The sequence below is a fragment of the Colletotrichum lupini genome, chromosome 10 (genome assembly GCF_023278565.1).
Source record: "Colletotrichum lupini chromosome 10, complete sequence".
NCBI classification, from domain to species: Eukaryota; Fungi; Ascomycota; class Sordariomycetes; order Glomerellales; family Glomerellaceae; genus Colletotrichum; species Colletotrichum lupini.
The window spans coordinates 3853748-3879412 of record NC_064673.1 but is presented as its reverse complement, the minus strand read 5'-3'; the positions used below and the strand labels follow the sequence as shown (position 1 = coordinate 3879412).

Sequence of the window (25665 nt, the reverse complement as noted above, 5' to 3'; positions counted from 1 at the left end):
TTTATAAAATTGGAAAGAGAAGGGGTGGCGTGAAGAGCGGTTCACGCCCCGATGAAGCCAGCAGCATACAAAAATGAAGAAATCTTGTCCACACCTGAGTCTACGTTGTACTCGTGGTATTGCTTGCTACTCGCACTCTCCTGTGTATAGAATGCACGACGCAAAGGAATATCTCAAAGGTGCAAAGACGACATCTAGACTTTTTCTTAGTTTCTTTTTTGGGAGGACAAGGAGCATCCACGCAAGAAAGACATGCACTTTTCCCCTTGAACATTGGTATTTTACATTCGATGTCCGCCTTTGCTGACTCTGGGGTTCAGTCTTGAAGGAATCCAGCTTCCGATCTTTGGTATCTGAGACCTCGGTGATCCTAGTTTTATGATAAATGTCTCAAAGTTTCAGTACTTAGCAGCGGATAAGTCATGGGGAAGCGTTTTATTGCACCGAGATCCTCTTGACCTAGTATGCAGGAACGGAACAGGAGTGCAATTAGATGCATTCCGGAATATGAGTAGCGAGTATGGCGTCGGTTCATTCGAAGTATCCATGTCAGGTGTGTCACAGAATCTGAATCATCTTGTCAGCGTATATTAAACCACAGGCATCTATTCTACAAGACACACCTATCATGAAATTGTCACAACTGCTTACTTACGAAGTGAGTCGACCCTTCGAGCTTATGCTAACTTTGCTGAGTTTCTAAACATGAAGTCCTAGGTTGGGTGGAAGGGAAAACGCCGGGGCTGGAGTGAAGAGGCTAATGCCAGACTCGTATTGTTTCCCCATTGATGGCTGGAATCCTTGCCATTTCAAAGTGAAGTCTTCGGGCTGGAGGTATACCGAGTTCTGTGTTGGGTTCTTTACGTTGTATCCGTGCTTTCATGTATCAAAAGAAATCGGCCTTTGGTCATGGTGGAATCTCTAGTCTTGTTCCAAACCTCTTATCGAGACCACAATCTACTCATCTGCTGTCACTTAGACTCCTCTTTGAAAAGGGCTCTCTTTCATTAACTGTTTGGTCAGTAGATAGCGCCCTTTCATATGTTCTCGTAGCGGGCAGAGACATAAACAGTACAGGACACATTTTCTCCTCCGCTGCGAACCTACTAGTGACTTGATTTCCTTGACCATTTTCTGATATACTTGCGAACCAAAGAATCAGTAGAGAGTGTCTGGTCAATGTCGACGAACTATCTCACGCACAGTGTATCACTCCCGTCACGAGTTGCCCCCAAGTCTAAGCGCGAATATTTCCTGCAGAGCCTGATTCTGTAGTGCCCAGGGAGAACTCAGAAGCCTAGATCTCAACCTTTTCAAGATAGTCAGAGGTGATGAAGAGCCATGTGATCACGGAAGTGAGCCCCGGACGCGTCTGGATGCGCTGATGTCTCGGTATAAGGCGCAACTTACGCGCTGTTCACGAGCAACGCAACAGTTTCTTAGCCCTAAACGCGTCAGTTTATAGCTCTCTGCCTTGGCTGGGATATCAGGCTTTCGATACATGGAATCAGACCTATGGCTAGTCGACTGGATATAAGCATGTGGTAGACGCGAAGGTCGAACTTCACACGCCGCAGTCGTGCATTGTCGGACCAAGACTCTGGAGGTGGTCCCTTGAACAACCACACATCTCATCATGATGTTGTGGATAGTGGGCAGTAGGGGGTGCCGTTCTTGATCGGTAAAGCAGCGCTTTACAAGCTCTCACTATCCTCCATCCCAAGTTGCATCACTAATGAATATGAGACCAGCGGACCGAAATGGGAGATAGTACGATCTTTAAAAAGACGTCGCTTGGAAAGATTTACCCAAACGCCATGATCTTGTCCCTGAGTCTACACGGACACTTTTCAGTCGGTGTCGGCAGGTGTACTTATGGGAAGGGATGATCGTCGCAGAGTACGAGAGAAACGACGGTCCCAGAACGCCAGATGGCTATGGGTTTCATATACTCATTGATTGCGGGTACTTATTATACTCGAAGTCGGAGGCGGGCATCCAGCCCGCAAGACATACTGCGTACTCTCGACGACGTCTCATGGCGCCATGTGGGGAGCGGAAGGTGCCATTATGAAGGAAAACGCAATCGTCTACGACGATGATGACTTTGTGGAAACTCTTCTTCGGGATGTGGCCATAATGTTGATGACTGAGTGCCATGCGGATGTTGAAGACGAGCATATCAAACTTGTAACCCAGGGCTCAACCCACGACTGGAAAGCCATGATTGTGGCCCTATCGCTAGTCCACCTGCACGGGTTAAGGGCTGTAAGGTCACAACAATAAAGAGACTCCTTTGGAAAAGATAACCAATCGCGATTCGGAACTTCAGAGGACCATGATCTGACGAGAACCCAGAATTCCCACGGGATCGTCAGGGAACTTGCCCCAATGAAGGAGTTCATACTCCCCTCCAGACTACTGGGCTGCGGTATCAATCACAATGGAGAAATAGACTGCGATCGTCAGGTCTCGAACGTCCAGACTCCTCTTTGGACCGCATCCTCTCGTGGGCCCCTCCGTGAGGGTGTTCACGATGTGGATGGACCCTCAGCGAGGTCTCCATCTCGACTCTGGATCAACGTTCAACCCAGACGATTCGTAGCGGCCAAGGTAGCCGCTTCTTCGCCTACTCATGTATCCGTAGAGAAACTCCACAACGGCGTGTGTGTTGTAGACGCTGGGGGGTTTTCTAGCACGATACGAATCCCCGATGACCCATAATTCTAGCTGCGAGCAGACGGGGCAAGGATCAGAGCGGACGGCGCATGCTCCACGGCGGATTCTCTACGTAGAAAAGTGTGTCTACTCAGCTGTGGGAACCCGCACAGAATTCGTCGGGCACACGTTTATCTCCCTGCTCCACGAACGCCTTCACTATCTTTGCGGGTACAGATAGCAGCCCCTCCCTCCCTCTCCTCAAAACCAAAAAGGCGTGCTCCGCTGGTTGGTCTGGGGACTCGGGGAGCACCTCTCTGTACCGATTGTTCCCCGCAGAGGCAAATGCAGTGTGGAGATGTGCTTTCACTCGACTTCAAGACGTGTCTTCGCATCTGCACCCGCCCAGAGAGGCACGGGAGGGAGGTGCGGTGTCGGTGCATAACACGCGCGCATGGCCGACATGGCTCTGACCAGCGACTTGGCTGGCAAGCTGGGTCAGCGAAAAAGGCACCGCGTCTGCTGCGTCTCGCCACCGGCGAATTGAACCGCTCAGTTCTCGGCTTTTTCTGAACTGCATAGAGTCCTACCGTGTAAACTCCCGACGCGAATCGATCGACGGCGGGCTGCGTTTTTTGAGAGGTAGACCGCCGCCAACCGTATTCTTGACACACCGGGTCCCCAAAGATATCGTCTACGGCCGTTGGCTGTGACTGAACTAGAAGCGCATTTGAATGGACAGATCACGAATGATCCCGTGGTAAGCCGATGTTGAGGACGGTGCCGAACATATTTCGGACTGGTCGTTCTCCGCCTCTTGGCCTACTACCGTGATGGTCCACGGATGCCGTCCCGCCAAGGGTGTCTTGCCCTGCCGCCTAGCCGACCGCCGCCGATGGCTAGCCGTCAATCGCCCGTCTACAGGATTGCACCACCAGGTTGCTGATGCCAGCTCGAATTTACTTTTTTGCAAAAGGCGCTCTAGCCGCAGTCAACTTGTAGCACACCCTTAACCAGTAACCCAGTGCAGCAAAAGGTAGTAAATTCTGTGAAGGCGAAGGACCCGGGCAGCCGGAGGCAGCCAGAGGCTGAAAGGTCTTGCACTCTCACAAGCCAAGTTCCATATGGTGTTTGTGCATCAACGGCCACAAGCTTGATAGAAAAGATGGGTGCCGATATTTGTGGCATCAGAAAGCCTAGGTATGTCTCAAATCCCACCTTGTCGGCCGAGGGCAAATATCGGAAAGCAGCTGAATACATCTAGCGAGTGGCAGTTGAAATGGCCAAATGAGAACATTGAACAGAAGACACCGATGTTGAAACTTTGTGCGGATCGGAGAAAATCGGCCCCACTTCGGGAACGTGATGCGGTGCTGCCCGGGCGACTTTTTCTGTCTTTTTTGGTCAACGTGCATAGTCAACCCCATGGAGAACATACATATGTGACCTAAAGTACCGATAAACATCCGTAGCATTTCACGGGGTAGGAGTGAGAAGGTAACCGAGTCAGTCCACGCCCATCTGGGCGGTAAGCGCTGAGGTGCAGTGGGATTTTCCGCCGGGTGAAAGGCAGGTGAGGCCGCCGACGATGGGAGTGTGTTGAGCTATTTCCAGATTTTAGAGTTGCCTGTGACGGAAAATATCCCGCTGCCCGGAGGAGAGAGATTGGCGTTTGTTGTTGGTATCGGGCCGTCCAAGCCAACCTTGCAGTGGATGGTTGCGTTTGGCAACGTGATGGACCTGCGTCCTGGGAAATGAAGTCGCCGGATAAAGTCCATCTTGATGAAGTCTCATGTGCCTTTCCATGTGCCTACCTGCATGAGGACGACTGAAGCTGAGATGATGTGCGCGGCAATGCTTTGAAGGCCTGATCTGCTTCTGAACGGTGGCAAGCCTCGGGACGATGTGAGGCTGACAAAAAATCTCGCAATCGGGTAGAAACCAGCACGTGGACCTTTATGAATAGTGTCATCTTGCCATGGACTTCCAACGACAATGCGATGCGTGAGATAGGGGTCGATCCAGGTGCATGTGCCCAACCGCCGCAACCGTCCATGGTGGCCGCGCCAAACGCGTAGTCCACACCAGTCTCATCTCGTGCATCGCTTGATCTCTTGTTATCCTCACGTGGAGCTGACCATCCACAACGACCATCCGTTGATCCATCACCACCTTTGGGATCATCTGGGGTTGTCCACTAGCGGGCCGTCAACGACTCAAGCATTGCTATGACCACCGTTTATCTTGTGGGATAGACGCTGTAGCCGAGAGATGTACAGATGTAGCGATGGGATTCGAGATCCGGAAAGGCAGTTGGTCCTGAATATCTCCTCCCAAGCTGGACGATCGATCTGTTGGAACTTGAACGTCTGTGGTGCTACCATGCGGCATGTGGTGAGCAACTGTTGCAAAACATGGTCAAATTACGACTCAAGCCCAAGGAGAAAAGCCCGGCAATCGAGTCCGAATTTCGAAAAGACTCACGACAGTTGAGCACCGGGTTTGTTTTCTAGCGAGGTGGAATGACGTGCTCTTGCGAGCGATAACTCGACTAAATCGCCAGAGCCCCATCTGTCGTAGCCGACCATCGTCGAAGGGATGACGGGTCCATTGAGTTTCTGACAAACCTCAACTTGGCGCATCGTGAATGTGTAAAGTACAAGCTGCAACGGGCGCCAGCCAGGACCAGGGTCTCCGAACTAATCGCACACCCTGAGGGGCCCTTATCCTGAGTACCTGCGACTCGCAAAAGGCTAACAAGACCCTTGATGCCTAGGTTTACCTGGTGCAGAATGGCGGGCAAAGCCAGTAGCCAGTCATGTTGCAAAGAAGCGTCTTGGTGGGAAAAGGGTCCGCGGGCTTGACATGGACTAGCGGGCGTGAACGCATAGAAAAGCCACAGCAATGACGCATGCCAAGACCCAAGTCTAAAGAGTGAGGACATTCGCAGTCGGACTGAGTTCCTTGGGTTGCTGATTGTACTCCTTGTCCAGTCAGAAAGCGTAAAAGTGTCTGCATGCCGTTTTCTCAAGGAGTCTCCTCAATCCCTAGCCAATTGGCGAATGTGCCTGGCTCCGCCGCAATGGAGTCCTCAAGAGACTTTGCTTTTCGTATGTACGGATACGTACACTACGTATGTGATAGTGGGATTACTGGGGTTTCCCTTAATGACTACTGGCACTTTCAAGTTGTGACTAGCGCAACATCGTGAGATGGGCCAGGATTGAGGCGCCCAATCCATCCAGTAGGATAATTAATTCCAGGCGTTATCAAGGCACGCTCTCTCGCAGGACACAGATGTGCCCCGCGGGTTTGCTGTGCAATGGTGGCTTATTTCGAAATGGAGTACATCGACTGGCTGGCCGATTTGCTTGAGCGCACAGTTGAAGTAGTACACGATGGTAGGATAACGTCTGGTAAGCTGTAACGCGACTGCTGTAGTATCTAATGTGATACATAGCCAAACATCCAAAGTGGTATAGACTCAATCTTTCTTGGACCGTTGAGATCATATTCGATTTGCTGGAGCGATACATCGACGTCATTCCGTCCCTTAAGATGTTTGCGAGGTTTCTTTTGCTACACTGTCGACGCATGGGACGGTTGGTGACAGACATGCCGTGCGGCGCCATGCAATGCACAACAACGCCCAACAAACGCAGCATGCATTTTAAGTCTTCAGACGGACGTCCGAGCTGTAGTCCCCGCGGTCGCTGAGGCTACTTGAGCAGAGGGGGGATCCCTTGCGCTGATCAGCATGGGGACTGCCTGTCAAGGCAATGACGGTGATGATCGAGCCTCGATGTAATCGGAGGCCATCGGGCGGGAGAAGCCATGGGCCGGCACATTCTGTGACATGAATGCGAACTCAATGGTCTCTAGCACCTGTATCCGGGTGGTTGGCACATGATTTGGAAGCCAAAGCAAGCGATGACGACAATACACTTTGACGATTGAAATGTGCCTGTTCCTAGGCTTCGCTTTCACTGTCCCAAATTGCTGGACCTGACCGAAAAAGGATAGCGAGAAACGCCGTGGCAGAGTAGCAGCCGCCGTGGTTCGGGGTTGGCGTACCTGTGGTGCGTTAACCCGGGCGTGCTGCGTTAGTAGAGGCCACGAGGGACTGAAGCAGAGCACAGCAGTTGGAAAATGATGTTGACAACACCAGCCTTCAGCCGAGGGAGTTATTTGGCAGCGAGAATTGGAGGTATATGAAAGATGATATGGGCGCCTCCGGCCGCCAGACGCTCGCTGCCCTGTGGTGTTGAGATGGTTCGCTGTACACAGTACGCAGCCACTGGAAGACTACTAGGGCTAAGCTAGCTGTTCAACATTGCTGAGAAGAGGAATATCTTGCTTCGAGCCTCATAAATCAAGTGCAACCTGACCTGTGTTGCTCGTTTCGTGGAGTGTATCACTACAGCATCGAAAGCTATTGGGTGCTCCTGTGGCTGGTCCCGCCGGGAAGCCAAAGTCTGTAACGTTGACAGGTAATTTGCATAGTGTCGCGAGTACAGAGAGGAGGACCGGCATCCTGTTGGAGGAGCGCATGCACCAGTATTATAGAGGGTATGCCGGCATCTTGTGTGTTCGGTACACAGCATCGGATGTGGTGGTTGCTTAGCCGGACGCAGTCTGCAACGCGACCGAAGGATGCTTCCTACCTGTACAGTCAGCCAAAGGAATGATGATTGGATTTATGCCAACTCCATGTGATACCTCTGGTTAGGACAAAAGCGAGAGTCGCAACACTGTTATCTGGCGGCTTGCGATGCCGAAGACATGGGAAACATGGTCGGTGACAGTGGGCACCAGGCCGGCGGAGAGACGGAATCAGCGAGAGTTTGAGACGGGCGTGGGCGGGGGATTTCGGGCCAGAGCTGCGCCAGATACCGCAGACCGCAAACGGAAGTGTCGGGAGTGCCGTGGTTTCCTTGGGCAAGACGGATAAGCGTCTCCACAGATAAGGGACCCACCGTTTGAGAGGATGAAGGGAAGGAACAAGGAGCGGGGGGCAAGAGCCAAGTAAGTACCCTCTTCAGGTACCTTACTCGAGGTACAAAGAGAAGAAGGAGGTACCGAAGGGTGTACCTCAGACTCTCGAACCTCGAGGAAGGAGCAGTTGTGATATCTGTCGATGATTCGCCGATTTGCTCGTCGACTCGAGTGGGCAAGTGCCATCTCCATACGGGACCCAATGTCAGCCGTCTGTCTTCTGTTCTTTCCCGAGTCCAGACACAGAGGTAATTTCATAGTTGCGCCATTGAGGAGAAGGAATACTGGGGGCAGGGCCGTTTTCTTTGGAGACCAGAAACGGAGACGACCCCCACCAGAAACACGATGCTGGGCCCGGGTGGAGGTATCTTCTGGTTGACACAACGTGGAGAAGTACATGTTCCAGCAGATTCCGGATGTCTCTCGCCTCTACACGACGGACCCTCTCAAGCAATCCCAGGTTCAGACAGCCACAACCGCAAGACATCATCGTGAAGTGTCATTCCACGGCATTCAACACACACGCAACGTGCTCCAGTTTGGTGACACAACATGAGCATAACCACATTCGACTATCGGGGCTCAACTCGGCCTAATCCACTCAGCTATCCATATCGACTGCTCAGCTCGATTACTTCATCCAGGCATCACCAAGGCGGCAAGCAGACAACAGGATCATAGTGAAGAGTCATTACATGCCGAGCATACCTACTACACAGGCAGGGAAGGAAAGCAAGCGAGAAGCGATGGGCAATCGAAGCTGAGCCCTTGGAACACGGCTTTCTCCCGTTGACGAATCATCCTCACCAAGGTCAACAAATCCAGACTCGCGTTCGGGATCGCAGGCAGAATCTCACTTCCCAAATGTCCCGCCTGCGTCTTGTCTTGATGTCCCTTTTTCGCGCAAGAGGTTGCACCCTTCATGCAGGTGTTCGTCGGCAACTGTGGGCTGTGGAGGGCTCCAACAGCCTGAGGAATACACGGGGACACGGGGAGAGCAAAGAGGTACGTACCTAGCGCCTCCGCCGTACCGCATTCTCCTTCCAAACCTTGGGCCCAAGCATCGCCGGTTCTGGTTCTGGTCCGCAAAATGCACCATCCATCACCTTCCGTACAATACGAACTGGTCCAACCATCACCACGGGGCTACCTTCACGAGGCGGACCGTATTGGCCGATGAAGCCCCATATCTTCGGGCCAAAAGCAGTCGAAGCATACCAACGCCGCCTGAGCTGAGGCCCGGAATTTCCACTTCTTGTCGTCTTATCGCTCTCGGATTCTCCAGCCATGACTGGTCCTGATGAGCCGCAGTCCTCCTTCTGGCACCCCACAGCCTCCGGCCTGCAAACCACAAAACCCAACAGAGTTGCCGCCACCGTACGAAGGTCCCTACAAACACGCTGGCCATCTCTCCGAATTTCCGCTGCACTTGGCCCTGTTGGTCACCGTCGGCGTCAACAAAGCGAGAAATTGCGGATCCCAATCGCCTGGGCGCGGCGACGACAAACCCCAAAGTGGCGCCATGTCGACACCTCCACGAATCGCAGTCCCGCGTTTGTGGCCTGCATTCCAGGCAAGGGTCTCCCAGGCGGACAGGCCTGACGAGGAAGAACAGCCGCCGCCGTAATTTATCCCTCAAGCTCCAGATTCCACGGTAATCCGTCCCGTTTCATGGCTGAGTCTGAGTTCGCACATTTCGCCAGCACAAGCCGCGGGGCACGCCAAAAGAACAGAAGGAGGGGCCATCAATGATCAAGCCCACCCAGGATGGGGCCCCAGATGCCGTCTTCTGATTCGACCACTGATCTACATCCAACTCTCACGATCGAAGCAATGCCGCCTTCATCTAACTCTCTGACGAGTCTCCGGTTGATTATCGGACGTGGTATTGCATAGCGCTGAGCCAACTTACTTGCGCCGAGTGGCAGCCTGGCCCTTTCATCTGCCACGAATCCTGCGAATGCACTCTAACAAATCTATGCATTCTCCAATTTCCACGGTTCCTCGGCCCTCTCGGCGGGCCGTTGGACCATTCATCGTGAGGCGGCGCGGCGAAATTCAGGAACAGGCCATGGAGGCACCAGCCCCTGGCAAAACGTAGTGCGACTTGTCGGTAGCAGGTTACTGATCCACGATTTCGATTTGCGATCCGAGATGTTACGACAAGGGAAGAAATGCCTCTTCCAAACTACTCCGTACCCCTCCTTGGCAACCCTTTCGGATGCTGGATACACCGGTGTTGTTACTTCTCGATACACCTGCCGCATCGGCCAAGTCCACGCGCAATGTTCGATGTCCATAGCTATTGCCAACGGCAACACCAATTCTTTTCATAGCACATTAGATCGTTGCCGCGGCCAGCCACATGTCCCGAGTCGACTACCTTGCTGTTGACAATTCAGGGTCCCTGCGGTTCCAGGCCGGACGGAACCGGCAGGGAAATCCATCCATTTGTCCACGTACCCGTCCATCCACCACAACCTCTCAAGAGATGGAGGGATTCTGGGGGTTCGGTTCCATACGTAGTACAGCGGGCGTACGGTATTCTCCGTGGATAGGCCACAGTACCTAGTATTCAGGACCAGCCAGCATCAATGTCTCGGCTACCCTATTGCGAAGCGATACAACGAATGCTAAGGCACCGGAACACCAGGGCACCAAAAAGCCTCATTGTGTGTGTTTCCTGCAGACATACACACTCAGCACCACAAGCAGGCCTAGGCACACCTATTCCTTGAACTTCCAAGCACATGTGATGCTGGTGAAGGGCCACGGATGACCGTTTCGGGCCTTACTGCGTATCTTAGGTACTCGCCTCTCCGGGCTGCCATCACCTGTTACTCTACTGTCCTTTCCAGATTCAGTGGAGCTTCCTGTTCTATCGTTGTCTGACGGGCATGAGAGCCGATAACTTCCCACCAGCCAGAAGCGAAGACAGCAGAGAAGCTTTTCAGGAGCAACTTTGAAGGCAAGGCATGTGCTAATACAAGATGATTCCTCACATGCGATGTAGACACAGTCATCAGGCCGGCGTGGCTGACGCCGAGATGTCTCTGCCGTCTATCTGCAAACCAACAGGTATTAAGTGAACACTCAACAATGGTAGAGGGATAAAGGCAACCGACAAAGAGCTCATGATGATTGGCGAAGGATGCAAACCACGGACATCCTTTCTCCTCTTGATTTTCCTGTGCCTCAAGGCCTTTCCCCCATTCATCCACAATCGGCATCCATTCCAAGTCCAACCCAGCCTGGCCGAGGGGCAGCGAGTCTGCGACCCCTCCATGGACCACACTCCGTACCCTTGTCCCCTCTCAGCAGTTGCATCACTTTGGACTGCGCCCATTGTTGCTTTCTCCATAGTGTTTTCCTCTGACGGCACGCCCCCTTCTGCAATCACCCCTCAGTGGAGACTGTAGGATGTTCTCCGTACTTGTTGACGAAATGCTGCATGTTCGTTGGCTCAAGGGGCGGTAGCCAGAGAGCTAAGGCGGCGCCGACCCCGTTTCAATGAAGCGGAGCCTTGTGGACGAGGTGACGGGATGGACGCAAGAAAGCTGGCTTGTCTATTTGCTGCAAGGCCAGGAAATACTGGGGATGATGGCATGGCTGGGGTTGAAGGGGGATGCGGCGTTATGTCATTGCTCTGGGGGCAGTCCTTGACCATTGACACAGACTCTCTAAGGTCTTTTGGTGGGAGCCCGCCCAGATGTACCCAGTACTCCGGGTACGTGATGATCTCAGCGTGGGATAAAGGAGTACATGGGCGATACGTACCTGCCCTCCCGGCGCCCGATGTACCTTTATGTGCGATGCACCACACAGAAGTACCTGAGATGACCTTTCCTCATCCTTACGTCCCGTCATGGACGACGTACCTATTGCATGGGTCCCCCTCCACTCCTTCATGCTTTCCCCTTCCAGCCGATGCCCCCACTGTAAATGAGCCTTTCACACGTCAAGGCCATCCCATGGTGCCTTCCCAGACACACTCGCCGTCCATTACATCGTCGTGGTCCTTCTCGTGAAGGCGACACGCTCAGATTATAAAGACAACCTGTTCCCCCCTTTGATCACAGGCTTTTCTTCTCACCATTCCATTCAATATCCCACTCACATACTCGATCTTGAGCGATCTTGATAAACCAAAACATTTCGAGGCTCCAAACAATCGCCTTTTACCCTATTCCTAAACTATATCCAGCAAAACTCCACCCTTCCAACACCCACACCTTACACACACGCCCAACATGTCAACACAACAATTCACTAAGAAGGCCGTCCACTTCGGCGCCGGCAACATCGGCCGTGGATTCGTCGCCTGCTTTCTCCACAACTCCGGCTACGAGGTCGTCTTCGCCGACGTCGCCGATGCTCTCATTGATAAGCTGAACGAGACCCCTTCATACCGGGTTATCGAGGTCGGTGCTGAGGGTACCAACGAGAACACAATTACAAACTACCGCGCCATCAACTCAAGAACACACGAGGCAGAGCTGGTCGAGGAGATTGCCACGGCTGATGTCGTCACGTGCTCCGTCGGCCCAAACATCCTCAAGTTTATCGCCCCCGTCATCGCCAAGGGTATTGACAAGCGTCCCAGCGACCTGGCACCCATCTCTGTCATTGCCTGCGAGAACGCTATTGGCGCCACCGACACCCTTGCTGAGCACATCAAGGACCCTCGCAACACTGCTGCCCACCGCTTGGAGGACCACCACGAGCGTGCACGGTACGCCAACTCCGCCATTGACCGCATCGTTCCTGCTCAGGACCCCAATGCTGGTCTCGACGTCACCCTCGAGAAGTTCTACGAGTGGGTAGTCGAGCGTACACCCTTCGAGGAGATTCCCAGCATTGAGGGTATCAACTGGGTCGATGAGCTCGCTCCTTTCATTGAGCGCAAGCTTTACACCGTCAACACTGGCCACGCTACTGCTGCCTACCACGGTTACAACCGCGGTAAGCGCACCGTCTACGATGCACTTCAGGACAAGGCCATCATGGCCGAGGTTCGTAAGGCTCTCGAGGAGACCAGCAACCTGATCATTAGCAAGCACGGCATCGACGAGAAGGCCCAGCGTGAGTACGCTGCCAAGATCATTCGCCGCATCGGCAACCCCCATTTGGAGGACGCTGTTGAGCGTGTCGGACGCGCGCCTCTCCGCAAGTTGAGCCGCAAGGAGCGCTTCGTCGGCCCCGCGGCCGAGCTTGCCGAGAAGGGTGAGGACTGCACTGCTCTGCTCCGCGCAGCTGAGATGGCGTTCCGCTTCCAGGACGTTGAGGGTGATGATGAGAGCAAGGAGCTCTCCAAGCTCATGTCTGAGAATTCCCCCGAGGAGGCTGTTACCAAGATCTGTGGCATCCAGTCTTCGGAGAAGATTCACCCCATGTTGGCTGCTGTTGTTCGCAAGGTCCAGGCCGACAGTGAGGAATGACTCACCGGAAAGCTTTGATGTGTAACGATTGACGGGCATGATTCTTTCGGCGTTTTAGCATATATCACTGGGACAAGCATGGAGTTTGAGGATACTAAGAGAGCGCAGGTTTAGCGCAATTTCTGAGCAAACCCGAGTTAAAGGGTAGGATCAAGATCAATAGATCTGAGCTACAAATTCAAACACTATTTCCAAACAAGAGAACCCATCTGCCTCGCGAACCGCGAATTGTGACTCCGTGCATCACTTATGAAAATAAACTGGTGAAGGGTGTGTATGCGACATCGGGAGAAGTGCTTAAGTTGCTGTCCATGGATCTTGCATATGATAAATGTACATCAAGTAAATTCGGCAGACTCTGCTTGAATCCCAAATGTCAAAGTTGCATGTAAACTTCCTTATGGAAAAAGAGTCGCCGCAAATTCTTACCGACTGCCTTCTGAGGGGATTCAGAAACCAGGTATCTACTTCAGTAAGGTATATACCGCAGCCTGGAAGTGAGAGGCTGGTGTGTGGCCACTTACACCTTACTTGAGTTGTGGCTGATGATGTGGGTGTGGCTTTGGCTGTCAGATAAGATAAGCGATGCAATTGAAGGGCACCTCAGTTTACGTGGCTCAAATGTATGTGCCTTAGGCAAAAGCCACATCATTAAGGCACCAATCAGCTCCTGAACCTGGCGACGGTAGGGACACATCTGTTGAAGCTCGAAATACCGACTTGGCCAAAATTGCGCCTGCCAAAGCTCTGGAAGCCATCAATTCCCACGACACTAGCTGACGAGGCTCCCCGACTCTTTCCTCCGCGACCGGCTTCCAGCGGCTTCTGCTAATCCTCTCTCCTTTTCTCGAATTAGTCGGACTGCCACGTATGATTCCCCTTTAGGTGTCCTATCCAGCGCAAGAACCACTCTTCCCCCACTTCGTTTCTCGAGGACACCATCACCTTTCCTTCAACTTTCTCCCTTGCTGGTATTCAGGCATAGGTCGTCAACATGAAGGTCGACGTGAAGGTACGAACCAGACCGAATGGAATTCCTCAGCTCTGCGCATTGGTCGAGCAAGAGCTATTGGGTTAGCCAGAGCTGCAGCTGCATAGCTCTCGCCGACCTGTCGTCCCCTGAATAGCTCTGGGTAGCTGACTTATTCTTTCCAGCGACAATTGTTCGCCCGCAGCGAGCGGGTGAAGGGCATTGACTTTCACCCTCAAGAGCCATGGATTCTTACGACTTTGTACAGCGGTCATGTCTACATCTGGTCATACGAGACTCAGCAGATCGTCAAGACCTTCGAGCTCACCGATGTCCCTGTCCGAGCCGGCCGATTCGTCGCAAGAAAGAACTGGATTGTCTGCGGTTCCGATGACTTTCAGATTCGTGTATACAACTACAACACCTCAGAGAAGATCACCTCCTTCGAGGCCCATCCCGATTACATTCGCGCCATCGCCATTCACCCGACACAACCTTTCGTGCTGACCGCCTCCGATGACATGACGATTAAGCTCTGGGATTGGGAGAAGGGCTGGAAGTGCGTCCAAGTCTTTGAGGGCCACGGCCATTACGTTATGGGCCTCGCCATCAACCCCAAGGATACCAACACCTTCGCTTCCGCATCCCTTGACCGTACTGTCAAGATCTGGAGTCTCGGCTCGGCGACGCCCAACTTCACTCTCGAGGCCCACGAGGCCAAGGGTGTCAACCACGTCGACTACTACCCTCACTCTGACAAGCCCTATCTTCTGACGACATCCGACGATCGCACCGTCAAGGTCTGGGATTACACCACCAAATCTCTGATCGCCACCCTCGAGGGCCACACGAACAACGTCTCTTTCGCATGCTATCACCCCGAGCTGCCAGTCATCATTTCCGGTTCCGAAGACGGCACCATTAGGATATGGCACGCAAATACATACCGATTCGAGCAGTCTCTCAACTATGGCCTGGAGCGCGCATGGTGCGTTTCCTACCAGAAGGGCAAGCAAGGCGTAGCTGTTGGTTTCGACGATGGTGCTGTCGTTGTGAAGCTGGGTCGTGAGGAGCCAGCCGTGTCAATGGATGCGTCAGGAAAGCTTGTGTGGGCCCGCCACAACGAAGTCGTCTCTGCAATTATCAAGGGTGGAGGTATGTTGCGTCGAGCTTGAACCCCACACCTTTTGCTAACACCACTAGATGCCTCGATCAAGGACAACGAGCCCATTTCCCTTCCTGTCAAGGAGCTCGGTACCTGCGAAGTGTACCCCTCGACCCTTGTACACAACCCGAATGGTCGATTTGTCGCAGTCTGCGGAGACGGAGAATACATCATCTACACGGCTCTCGCTTGGCGTAACAAGGCCTTTGGCTCTGCGCTGGACTTCGTCTGGGCATCCAAGGAGAACACCAACGACTTCGCCATCCGAGAGTCGGCAACCAGCGTCAAGGTGTATAAGAACTTTGTTGAGAAGGCGGGTGGCCTCGATGTCGGTTTCCAGGCTGAAGGCTTGACTGGAGGTGTCCTTCTTGGTGTCAAGGGCCAAGGGGGTATCTCATTCTTTGACTGGCAGACCGGTGGTCTGGTCAGACGCATTGAGGTCGAGCCGAGAGAGGTTGGTTTCTTGCTGCGCTGCTTCGGTCCATGTGCTAATTTGAATAGGTGTACTGGTCTGATAGCGGCGAATTGGTTGCCCTCGCATGCGAAGACACCTTCTACGTCTTGCGTTTCTCGCGCGAAGCCTACGTCGAGGGTGTCCAAACCAACCAGATTGACGAAGATGGTGTCGAGGCCGCCTTTGAGGTCATCACGGACATCAACGAGAGGTAAGCGGTTTGTCTACGCCTCAAACAACTAGATGCTAATGCTCAAGTAGTGTTCGCACCGGAGAGTGGGTTGGAGATTGCTTCCTATACACCAACAGCACCAACCGGTTGAACTACCTTGTGGGCGACCAGACTTACACGGTATCCCACTTCGACCAGTCCATGTACATCCTGGGTTACATCCAGCGTGATTCAAGAATCTACCTGGCTGATAAGGACGTCGGTGTCACCTCCTTTTCCTTGTCCTTGCCTGTGCTCGAGTACCAGACTCTGGTTCTTCGTGACGATATGGAGACTGCACAAGAACTCTTGCACACGATTCCTGCAGACCAACTCAACAAGATCGCGCGATTCTTGGAGGGACAGGGTCACAAGGAACTTGCCCTGGAGGTTGCTACCGATCCCGAACACAAGTTTGACCTCGCTCTCGGACTGGGTCAGTTGGATACTGCTCTCGAGTTGGCGAGAGAGGCAGATGTTGAGCACAAGTGGAAGACAGTCGGAGACGCTGCCCTTGCCGGATGGCAGGTCGCCGTGGCGCAAGAGTGCTTTACACATGCGAAGGACCTTGGCTCGTTGCTCCTTCTCTACTCTTCCACATCCGACCGCAGTGGCCTGTCAAAACTCTCTGACCAAGCGCAAGAGGCCGGCGCTCACAACGTGGCATTTAGCTGCAAGTGGCTGCTAGGCGACGTTGCTGGCTGCGTGGAGATTCTTACCAAGACTGGACGGTTAGCGGAGGCTGTCTTGTTCTCGCAAACATACAAGCCTAGTCTGACGGCAGATGTCGTCAAGGAGTGGAAGGAAAGCCTCGAAAAGGGGAAGAAGGGCCGCGTCGCCAAGATGGTCGGTGCTCCGGTAGAAGACGAAGACCTGTTCCCCGAGTGGGACGAGTGGCTTCAACTCGAGAAGCAGGGTGGCGCCGCGCCTCAAGTTGCCGAGGTCACGAAGGTCAACGGAACAGACGCGACTGAGGAGGCCGAGGGGGCCGAGGAGGCAGAGGAGGCAGACGAGGCAGACGAGGCAGACGGGGCCGATGAGGACGCCGACGAGGAGATGGCCGAGGCGGAAGAGGATGAGGAGTAGGTAGCCGTGTGCTCGGTATCTCAAAACGCAATTTGATTAGGGACGGTGCGGGGATCGTAAAAGGCCTAGATGTCGAATGGCCCTGCCTCGACGGGCGTTGACGGTAATGATCATGCCTTGCAAATAAATGGAAGATGTTTTTGTGTCATGACGTTACAGTCTCGCCAGTAGATCCGTATGTAAAAGTATATTATAACATGAAGTCTTTGAAGTAATGATGTTCCAGTAGTCGTGGTTCGAAGTCTGTGGTCAGGAGCATATCTCACACACGCTGACGTGAATGATAGTTTTCGAAAATATCGCCCATGTCGTTCACAGTAATGATCTCAAACCTGTTGACATCCATGGCCTTCTGTTAAAGGGCATGGCAGATAAGTCCTAGCCACATTGAGTCCGCCTTACCCGAAACCACAACGTTCAACCTCAATAAACCAAGTTCACCTCCCCTTCTGAAGCCGTTCTTAGTGCCCAATCTTCAACACGGTCGAGACCCCAGATACATGTAAACAAGTGCCTCGCAAACTCATCAACATCCGCCGCGGCCGTGTTATGAAGTAGCCCATCGCTATCAAGAGAAGGCACAAAGAGATTCCGATCGCCGCAGCCGTTGGCGTCATCATCCTCGCTGCACTCCGCCCCCGGACGATCGGCAGCAGCATCAACTCCGGTACCGGTACCACCTCTGCCTCGCCCGGTCCTGGCCCCCTTCCCGGGCGTCTCTCGACAGAGCGCCGCCCATCGCGGAGCCGAGGGCGCATCCCAGAGGCCCGCACGGGCGGTGAAGAGGGCGCCGCCTGAGCACTCGCCCCATTTCCCCTTGAGGGCGTTGTACACGCCCAGGGTGCAGACGACGATGATCCAGGTGCGGCGGACAGATTCGGAGAGGACCCAGAGGTTCCAGGTCCAGAGATCGCGGTTGAATACTTCTTCTTTTGGGTGATTGGGCTTGTCGGTGTTACTGTTTCTCCCTGGTCTGGCGGCGTTGGCGGCGTTGGTGTTTGCTGTGACTTGGTCTGCTAGGTCCGAATCCCTTTGTGCTTGGCATTTCCATGTTGAGGGGGGGCATTGGCTCCTGTAGAGAGTGTCGGCGTCTCTTTGGGCGGATTCCCATAGTTGTTTTGACCAGAGATCTAGGGTAGGCAGGTGTTCTTCGGCGGCGGCGCGTAGGCTTACTGAGCCGTCGAAGAGGCGGATGATGGTGTAGACGTAGAGGGCATGCACGCGAGCTAGATGATCTCTCGTCTCGAGTAAAGGGACGGACATGGAGTCATTGCCCTCTACCGCGGGCTGACTTGCCAGCAGGGCCGTGACGCGTTCATCCAAGATTCGATGGACAAACGCCTCATTCAAAGACGTCTTGTGGAAGTACACCGACGCCGCGGCAAAAGCGTCCTGGACGCATGATGGGAAGTGATTCCCCTCGGTGTGAAGACTGCGGTGGATAAAGGGGTTGTGGCCGTCCATCACCCACCGCCGGACCCAGGCCTGCAGACCGCGAGTGAAGTTGGCCAGGACGGAGACAGGGTAGGCGTCGCGTGGGGGCGCAGGCCAGTGGTCTATCCTCCATGTTTGGGGGGCGAGGAACCACTGGCTTCCTGCGAGGGAGGCGGCTACGGAGGATTTGAGGCGAGGGTAGTCTGGTTTGGTGATGTATGGTTCATGATGTAGCTGCTGCTGCGGAAATGTTGCGGGTTTTGGTGGCGGGAGGGAGAAGGCTGTTGCTGGCGAGAGAGGGAGGTTTGGGGTGGTGAAGTCCAGGTCTGACCAGGGCATGCTCCAGATGCCGTTTGTCAGAGGAGATGCGTCGAAGAGGAGCGTATCTGGCATCGCTGCCGGGATGGAGTGCTGCTGCTGAAGCGATGCCGGGGCCGGTGCCGGTGGGTCAGAAAACGGGAGCGGCTTGAAGGTCTCGGGCCGCCGGCGTCGTTTTGTGACGGGGTAGTGGCAGTCTACGTCGCGGTCGTCGCAGCGGGAACATGATGGTAGGCCTTTATCGCAGCGGCGTTTGGATTCTGTGCATGCTATGCATGCCTTTTGCTTGGAGAGGCGAGTCATTTCTCGATGCTTGCTTACTTGGGTCGACAATGGCGCTTTGCTCGAGTTACATCAAATGAGGTGCTCAGCCGTCAAAATGTGGTTTGGTTTGTATTAAGCCGTGTTTGTCATCACAACGATCTCGCAACAGATCCGAGACCATGATTGCTGAAGCAGAGACCGGGCAGGAGAACCTTTGAGTTGAGAGGATGACGGCATTTGTCAGCGCTAACAACCCAGGCGCGGGCTCGGGACGCCGTAAGCAATGTACGGAGTGGGGCCACCGCGCAGCGCCGGTGCGGGTTTTGCGGGTTTTCGGCGGAAGACTTGCGGGAAACTTGCGGGAATTCTGTGCGGGTGGTTTGCGGACTCGACCTCCCGGCTGCAGCGATTGGGCACGTCGGATTTGAACGGATTTAGCCACCAAAAGGTTTTTCGATGGCTAATATGATGACAAACGATGGATCTACAACAACGTTGAGCGATTGATCACGTCTTTGCTGATTGAATTGGTGAGAATGAAGGGCTGGTGTTTGTGCTACCAACAGTGCTGGGAAACGATATAAGACTGCGATGATTCTGCCAAATGATGTATCCCTCAGATTCTGAAACCAGATCATCAGCTTCTTCAATCTTGACATCACATCAAATCCAATAACACCTTAAACCCCCTATAGATACATCAAAGAAACCTTCAACACGACTCTCAACATGGACAGCGATATTGGCGCCGCCGCTTTTGCAGCACTGACTTCCACCTCCATCTACGAGACCGGAATAACCTTCACCAAGAAGGAGCACAAAAAGCCCTACCCAACCATCTTCCCTTCCCGCCCAGAGCTCTCCCAGGCAGGACGAACAGTCCTCATCACTGGCGGCTCAGCTGGCATCGGCTTCGCCATCGCAAAGGGCTTCGCGCAGGCCCATGCCAAGCGCATCATTATTCTCGGCCGCCGCCGGAACCTCGTTGACGAGGCAGTCTCGGAGCTCAAGAAGGAGTTTCCCCAGGTGCAGTTCGACGGATACTCCAGCGACGTAGATGACCTCGCAGACGTCGAGAAGCTCTGGAAGGGCTTCGAAGAGGACGGCACCGTCCTTGATGTCCTTGTTCTCAATGCCGCCAAGGTTTCGGAACATGGGCCCATCTTGTCTCTTGGGAGAGATGAGGTCTGGAGCTCCTTCACTATGAACGTCCGCTCACTCTTGGATCTCTCTGAGAAGTTCTACAAGCAGAAGAATGGCGAAGGTCGCCAGAAGGTATGCAAGCTCAATACAGTGCGTGACGGAAGTCAGAACTGACAGGATGGCTACAGTTCCTCGTCAACGTATCTACGGAAGCTAGTCACAACTTTACCAAATCGGGCCCTTGGCCTGCTTACAGCGCGAGCAAGAACGCAGGAACGATGCTGATCCAGATGATTGCCAAGGATACCCCTCCCGAGAAGATGCAGGTTCTCAACTTCCACCCGGGTGTGGTGCATACCTCGGCTTTCAAGAACGCTGGGATTCCCGAGGACATCTATCCGTTTGATCATGGTATGTGTAGTCCGAGATCAAAGAAAGTGGTGTGCACCTGCTAATCATGTCTGGCTCATAGTTGACTTGGCTGGAAATTTTGCCGTCTGGGCCGCATCTGAGGAGGCGCGCTTCTTGCATGGCCGCTTTGTCTGGGCCAAGTGGGATATTGATGAGCTCAAGAGCGGCGTGATTGGGGAGAAGATCCAGAACAACGATCACTACCTCAAGGTCGGCGTCGTTGGACTCCAGGAATAGGTTTTCCTTTCGAGTTCGTGGTCAAGACAGGGGCAGCAATAGACATACGAAGACAGACTACACTGAATTCCATTCAATCTTCACGTTATAATATCGCTTGATATGCTCCCCAGAAGTTTGCAATGCCATTCGGAAATATTCTCATCTAGCTTCAGTCCACGTGCGCACGGGCAAGATTGAAGGAGTCGCGAAGAATGCCACGGGGACCCGAGGACTGCCAGGTCGTTGGCATTCTGGGAAAGCTTCAATACCAGAGAAGCAGTTGGCGTAAGGCCGGAACATTGTTTGAATATGGTGGCGTTGAAACCTTTTTTCTCAAATCGTGACCCTTCTCATTGCATCGAGTCACACTCACGGGCCGCCAATATGTAGCTACTCGGCTAACGAGGATAGAGGCTCTCGCCAACCCATCTGTAGAACTTCGCAAGTCACACTCCTGTGACGGATCACTCACCTGCACAACAAGACACAGTTCGATCATTATTTTTCTTTTAAATTTCTCTTGCCTGCCAGTGTAAAGCACTCCGAGGTTTGCGACCGGTCTAGAATGCGTTTTAGGCCTCAAGTGACAGTAGTGAGATTCATTTAGAGAAGCATCGTGACTAACTACAGTGAGCCTGTTTGCCAGTAAGCCTCCTTTCTGAGAAACAAGAGGCGGGTATTACCGATCTCCTTTCTTGGACTCCCATCTAGGCCTCTTGAGTAGTGTGTAACAACCTAAAATAGCTCTAGGCAAAACATCTTCTAGCACTAGCTACGCCATTTCCCCTGATTTGGCTATCTTAGTGCCTTGCACCGAAACGAAACTAGAGCCAGGTTGAACAAGTATTCTTTAGCCAAACGTTTCTTCGAATGAGCTGCAAGTCATCCTCCTTTAGTAGTTCGGGTTAGCTGAAGGGCTTGTTGCCATTTCATAAGCCATGGCTAAGATCCTCTCAAAAGCCAGGATGACGCCGTCAGTCATCGGCATGCCGCTTTGACGGCACCCAGCTCACTTCTCATGAAGCTTGTCTTCCCCATGATTGAGCTTTCTAGTCGTTTGCGTGCACTAGGTAGAGAGCACGGTCGTGGACGGTGGCAGCGGATTGAAGCCAGGAATCCTTATTTTCATGCTTGAAATTAAGCTACACCAAAGTAGTGTCCAGGGGCATGCGATCCGTCTTCATTCATTCTCATATTTATTGAGATGAAAACCGCAGTTTCGGTAACCCGACGTCCTCATCAACTTCATTCCGTTCCTCCAACAACATAACCTATCCATTGGTACTCATTTGTATATCTCAACTCACAGTCTTTACCAGATCTCACACTCACTTCCCACAACATGTACACCAAGACCGCCCTGATCGCCGTCCTGGCCGGTTCAGCGACCGCCGTCTTCGACGTCAGACCGGACCGCATCCGTCGCGATGTCGTTCCCCGTCAGACTGAGCTCTCCGCCGACCCATGCCTCAATGCCCTAGGCACAGTCTACGCCAACGCACCCACTCCTCCTCCCAAGATTCTCTCCTATGAGATGACTGCTCCTCCTCAAACCGACCCTTGCAGCATCACTGTCCCTGCGGAGCTGAGCGCCGAGTACTCGAGCTATACCTCGGAGCTTCTGAGCTGGGTCGACGCCAACTCGGCCTCGATCGCGTCGGCAGTGTCCGTTTGCTCCACTCTCTCCGAGTTTGAGACCGAGATCCCGCTCTGCACGGCGGAACTCGGTAGTGGTGCTACGGAGTCTGGCTCTTCTGCACCAAAGACCACGGCTGCTGGCGGTGATTTTCCCAAGTCTACCGGCGAGACAAAGACTGGAGCTGCCGCTGGCACAGGTGCCGGTGTCACAAGCGGCCGTAACAACCCAACGCAGGTTCCCGTCAACGTTGGAACCCGTCAGACCGGCATGATCGCAGCCGCTGCCGTTGCCGCTGGTCTTGTCGGTGTTGCCGCGTTTTTGTAAAAGGGTTATGGACATACTTGCAACGCGGAAGAAAACACTAGGCATGAACTACAGAGGTTGTCAAAATTGTATACGTAAAATTTAATTTTATACAAGAATCTATGTCGTCACTACAAGGTACGACTTGGTCACCATCTTGACTCCTGACATCTGGCACGACTCGCATTCAGAGACGAGTGTAAGCCGATCACTAATCAACCCTTGAAGGGCCTGACCTCCCATGGAGTGGCTACAGCCATGGCAGTTGTGCACTTGGCCGCCAGGGCAGCCTTACCCTCATCACTAGTGGCGGAAACGCAGGGCGTCCCAATGTCTCCCTTGATACCGTCGCAGAGAATGACGGGGTCACCACCGCACGGGGTAGTGATGTTGAAGTTCTTGAACTGAATGTTGTCGCAGACGGCGTTCGGGTTGGTGGAGCAAGTAAGCTTAGCGACAGCACGGCCGTACTTGCCGCTCGAGTATCCAGAGAAGTTCTCAAACAGAATGTTGCTGATGTTCATCTGGGAGGGGTACGCAGCGCAGGTGGTGGCGTTGATGTTGAAGTAGCACGAGTCAATGAAGGCCGTGTACTCGTTGTTTGCCTGCCAGAAGTTGCGGAAGGTGACGTTGTCGATAAAGCCGTAGCCAATGTTGGGGCCGGCCCAGGTCTTGAGGCGGGCACCGTGCTGGCCGTTGAGCATCCAGACGTTCTCAATGACGACGTCCTTGACGAAGCTCTTCTCGCCGGCGTACTGACCAAGAGATCCGATGGACTGTCCGTGGGTGCCGTTGCAGTACATGGTGTCGACGTGGACGTTGGTGGCGTTGGACTTGGGGGAGAAGCAGTCGTCACCAATGTTCACCCAGGCGCGCTTGACGCGGACATCTTCAACGTTCAGAGAGTCGAAGAAGTCGGTGTTCTTGGGCTCGGCAGTGTGGTTGTTGGTCTCGGCGGTGACAATGACGTCGGTGAAGGAGATGTCCTTGGCTAAACTTCTGTTAGCGCTGGGCATCTTGCAGTAATAATGGCGGCACCACTTACAAGTCACAATGAAGGTAGTCCAGCAAGGAGAGTCCTTGAAGTGGATGCCCTCAATGGACAATCCGGTCGCGTTCTCCGCATAAAACAGGATAGGCCGGAGGTAGGCGTTTGTGGGGTCCAGAATCCTAAAAGTTTGTTAGAGATAAGCTTAAAGCAAGTCAAGGGTCTGTCGAAAGCTTACTCAAGACCGGCAAACTCGTTCCACCATCTCTGACCGTTGCCGTTCAAGACACCCTGGCCGTACAGCTTGACGTCCTTGCCTCCCCACTTCCAGAACATGATGGAGTTCTGGAACGGATGGTGGAAGGCATTGGCCTGCCAGTACGGGGTGTCGTTGGTGAACTTGATCTCACCCTCCCAGTGGACGTGGATATCATTGAGCCACGTCAGATCGAGAGGCTTGCCAATGATGAATGTCTGGTTTGCGGGGAGGTGCAGAGTGCCGCCGTTGTTGGCCAGCTTCAGGCCCTCGACAAACTCGTCAGAGACGTCATCCAGGTCGTTCTCCGAGGCGCGCAGAGTGTAGGTGTTGCGGCAGCCCCTGGATCGCTTCTGGTAAGGGTGCTTAACGCGGAACTCGTCCACGTTGCGAGGGACGCCGGCCGGAATCAACTCGGCCGAGTAGGCAAGGGCGCTGCTGGCAGCCGCCAGGACGGCGAAGATGGAAGAGACTCTCATGGCTACGTGTGGGATTGAGTGGTGAGAGGGAAACACGCACACGAGGTTGAGTGGGATTGCCAAGTGAGTTGCCAAGTAAGGAGGCTGCTCGGGGGAGGTGATCAGCCATCCAGAACAACTCCCAGAGCGCGAGCGTCTTCATATACTCGTTCCGCTTGGCAATGGACCTGCATCGCCAAGTCACATTTCTTTCCCAATTGCTCTACACCCTAAGTGATCATCATGGCTATCAACAGCTCTTCGGCTATGAAAATATTCGACGTCTCTCCAAAGTCGGGGTAACATGGCAGGGGTAGAATAAGCAGCTAGTTGGGGCGATAGCAAGCTAGTCTCGCTACGCCCAGCCATCTGGAAATAACCAGGACGCACTGCGCGAAGGAGAAACAACACAACCCATTCCACCTATCAAGCCCTCGTTTCTCCTCTCGTTCAGCGTCCTGGTACTCCCGCATCAGTCCATCCGCGTAATCAGCAGACCGCCGCACCGGGTCTCTCGCCGGCCTCGCAGTAGCCCCAGGCTCTCCAGGCTCCCCCAGCCGTGCGCCCATGGGGTTTGAAGGGTTGACCAGCCTCGAACCCCATCGCGACGAGGGGGGGAAGTTGGGGAAGATGCGAGCCAACGAGCTTAAGCTGAGGTGGATTCGGAGATTGTGCAGGTTGCCTGCATGTCGGTTTCCAGGGTCGACTGCGCCGTCTGGTCTACGCGAGCAACTGATTGATGGAATTTCTAGACCGTGGTCAACGGAGAAAACTAGCCAACAATCGGATGGATTCGACTTGCGTCGTTAGTCGAGATTCCCCCGCACAAAGCCGCAATCTCCCCCAGTGATCCATCTCTTTGTTGGAAATTTTGCTCCCTTGTCAGTTCCCCCCCGCGTCGTGATGTGGATAGAGGATTGTGGAGGAACTGTGGAGGGTTGGCCAAGAAAGGACTCCTGTCCGTGGTCCCAACGCCCCAAAGCTTCAGTCAACTTGGTCGATGTCTTGGCCACTTGGGCCAGTTGGCATTTCTTTTTGCCAAGAAATATCATGTCTTGATTTCCGGAGGTAATTGCCGAAGTGAGCGCCAAGGCTTCAACCACGACCACACACCGTCTCTTCACGCGTCGTCCAGCGATATTGGTCTCAATGATCACAGCTTGCGAGAATATCATCCCCCGAGTTGTACGGAATTGGAGCTAAAATTGGGCAGAGATCATTTATTCTGTACTAAGCAAAGCCTCTGTCGTCCTAC

At 53.6% G+C, this 25665-nt stretch overlaps 10 protein-coding genes across 10 annotated transcripts; 6 read left to right on the top strand and 4 right to left on the bottom strand.

Moving 5' to 3' along the window:
• Positions 1 to 41: 41 nt before the first annotated feature.
• CLUP02_18292 (uncharacterized protein) lies at positions 42 to 5300 on the bottom strand (the record flags this gene model as incomplete). Its single annotated transcript, XM_049297194.1, has 25 exons — positions 42 to 140; positions 286 to 370; positions 460 to 567; positions 737 to 876; positions 1076 to 1142; positions 1223 to 1269; positions 1310 to 1413; positions 1514 to 1630; positions 1709 to 1732; positions 1809 to 1935; positions 2017 to 2201; positions 2279 to 2426; positions 2479 to 2549; positions 2634 to 2787; positions 2846 to 2975; positions 3029 to 3143; positions 3173 to 3352; positions 3406 to 3576; positions 3666 to 3918; positions 3954 to 4262; positions 4293 to 4436; positions 4473 to 4536; positions 4575 to 4855; positions 4936 to 5035; positions 5143 to 5300. 25 exons carry the CDS (start codon positions 5298 to 5300, stop codon positions 42 to 44), a joined length of 3381 nt encoding a protein of 1126 aa, XP_049138418.1.
• A 150-nt stretch (positions 5301 to 5450) lies between these two features.
• Positions 5451 to 6385, top strand: CLUP02_18291 (uncharacterized protein; the record flags this gene model as incomplete). The annotated part of the gene is made up of 6 exons (XM_049297193.1): positions 5451 to 5508; positions 5578 to 5650; positions 5710 to 5865; positions 5956 to 6059; positions 6119 to 6260; positions 6334 to 6385. The coding sequence occupies 6 exons, from the start codon at positions 5451 to 5453 to the stop codon at positions 6383 to 6385; spliced, it is 585 nt and encodes a 194-aa protein (XP_049138417.1).
• Positions 6386 to 6429: 44 nt separating this feature from the next.
• Positions 6430 to 7911, bottom strand: CLUP02_18290 (uncharacterized protein; the record flags this gene model as incomplete). The annotated part of the gene is made up of 5 exons (XM_049297192.1): positions 6430 to 6935; positions 7047 to 7192; positions 7258 to 7318; positions 7378 to 7591; positions 7750 to 7911. The coding sequence occupies 5 exons, from the start codon at positions 7909 to 7911 to the stop codon at positions 6430 to 6432; spliced, it is 1089 nt and encodes a 362-aa protein (XP_049138416.1).
• A 1042-nt stretch (positions 7912 to 8953) lies between these two features.
• Positions 8954 to 9280, top strand: CLUP02_18289 (uncharacterized protein; the record flags this gene model as incomplete). The annotated part of the gene is made up of 1 exon (XM_049297191.1): positions 8954 to 9280. The coding sequence occupies one exon, from the start codon at positions 8954 to 8956 to the stop codon at positions 9278 to 9280; it is 327 nt and encodes a 108-aa protein (XP_049138415.1).
• Positions 9281 to 11903: 2623 nt separating this feature from the next.
• Positions 11904 to 13091, top strand: CLUP02_18288 (mannitol dehydrogenase domain-containing protein; the record flags this gene model as incomplete). The annotated part of the gene is made up of 1 exon (XM_049297190.1): positions 11904 to 13091. One exon carries the CDS (start codon positions 11904 to 11906, stop codon positions 13089 to 13091), a length of 1188 nt encoding a protein of 395 aa, XP_049138414.1.
• A 994-nt stretch (positions 13092 to 14085) lies between these two features.
• Positions 14086 to 16977, top strand: CLUP02_18287 (coatomer WD associated region; the record flags this gene model as incomplete). The annotated part of the gene is made up of 5 exons (XM_049297189.1): positions 14086 to 14103; positions 14247 to 15216; positions 15265 to 15680; positions 15728 to 15891; positions 15942 to 16977. The coding sequence occupies 5 exons, from the start codon at positions 14086 to 14088 to the stop codon at positions 16975 to 16977; spliced, it is 2604 nt and encodes an 867-aa protein (XP_049138413.1).
• A 423-nt stretch (positions 16978 to 17400) lies between these two features.
• CLUP02_18286 (uncharacterized protein) lies at positions 17401 to 19032 on the bottom strand (the record flags this gene model as incomplete). The annotated part of the gene is made up of 1 exon (XM_049297188.1): positions 17401 to 19032. One exon carries the CDS (start codon positions 19030 to 19032, stop codon positions 17401 to 17403), a length of 1632 nt encoding a protein of 543 aa, XP_049138412.1.
• A 690-nt stretch (positions 19033 to 19722) lies between these two features.
• Positions 19723 to 20784, top strand: CLUP02_18285 (short-chain dehydrogenase; the record flags this gene model as incomplete). The annotated part of the gene is made up of 3 exons (XM_049297187.1): positions 19723 to 20268; positions 20325 to 20547; positions 20609 to 20784. The coding sequence occupies 3 exons, from the start codon at positions 19723 to 19725 to the stop codon at positions 20782 to 20784; spliced, it is 945 nt and encodes a 314-aa protein (XP_049138411.1).
• Positions 20785 to 22108: 1324 nt separating this feature from the next.
• CLUP02_18284 (infection structure specific protein) lies at positions 22109 to 22729 on the top strand (the record flags this gene model as incomplete). The annotated part of the gene is made up of 1 exon (XM_049297186.1): positions 22109 to 22729. The coding sequence occupies one exon, from the start codon at positions 22109 to 22111 to the stop codon at positions 22727 to 22729; it is 621 nt and encodes a 206-aa protein (XP_049138410.1).
• Positions 22730 to 22828: 99 nt separating this feature from the next.
• CLUP02_18283 (glycosyl hydrolase family 28) lies at positions 22829 to 25585 on the bottom strand (the record flags this gene model as incomplete). The annotated part of the gene is made up of 8 exons (XM_049297185.1): positions 22829 to 22958; positions 22982 to 23699; positions 23754 to 23878; positions 23935 to 24433; positions 24474 to 24598; positions 24666 to 24736; positions 24797 to 25207; positions 25238 to 25585. The coding sequence occupies 8 exons, from the start codon at positions 25583 to 25585 to the stop codon at positions 22829 to 22831; spliced, it is 2427 nt and encodes an 808-aa protein (XP_049138409.1).
• Between the last annotated feature and the right edge of the window lie 80 nt (positions 25586 to 25665).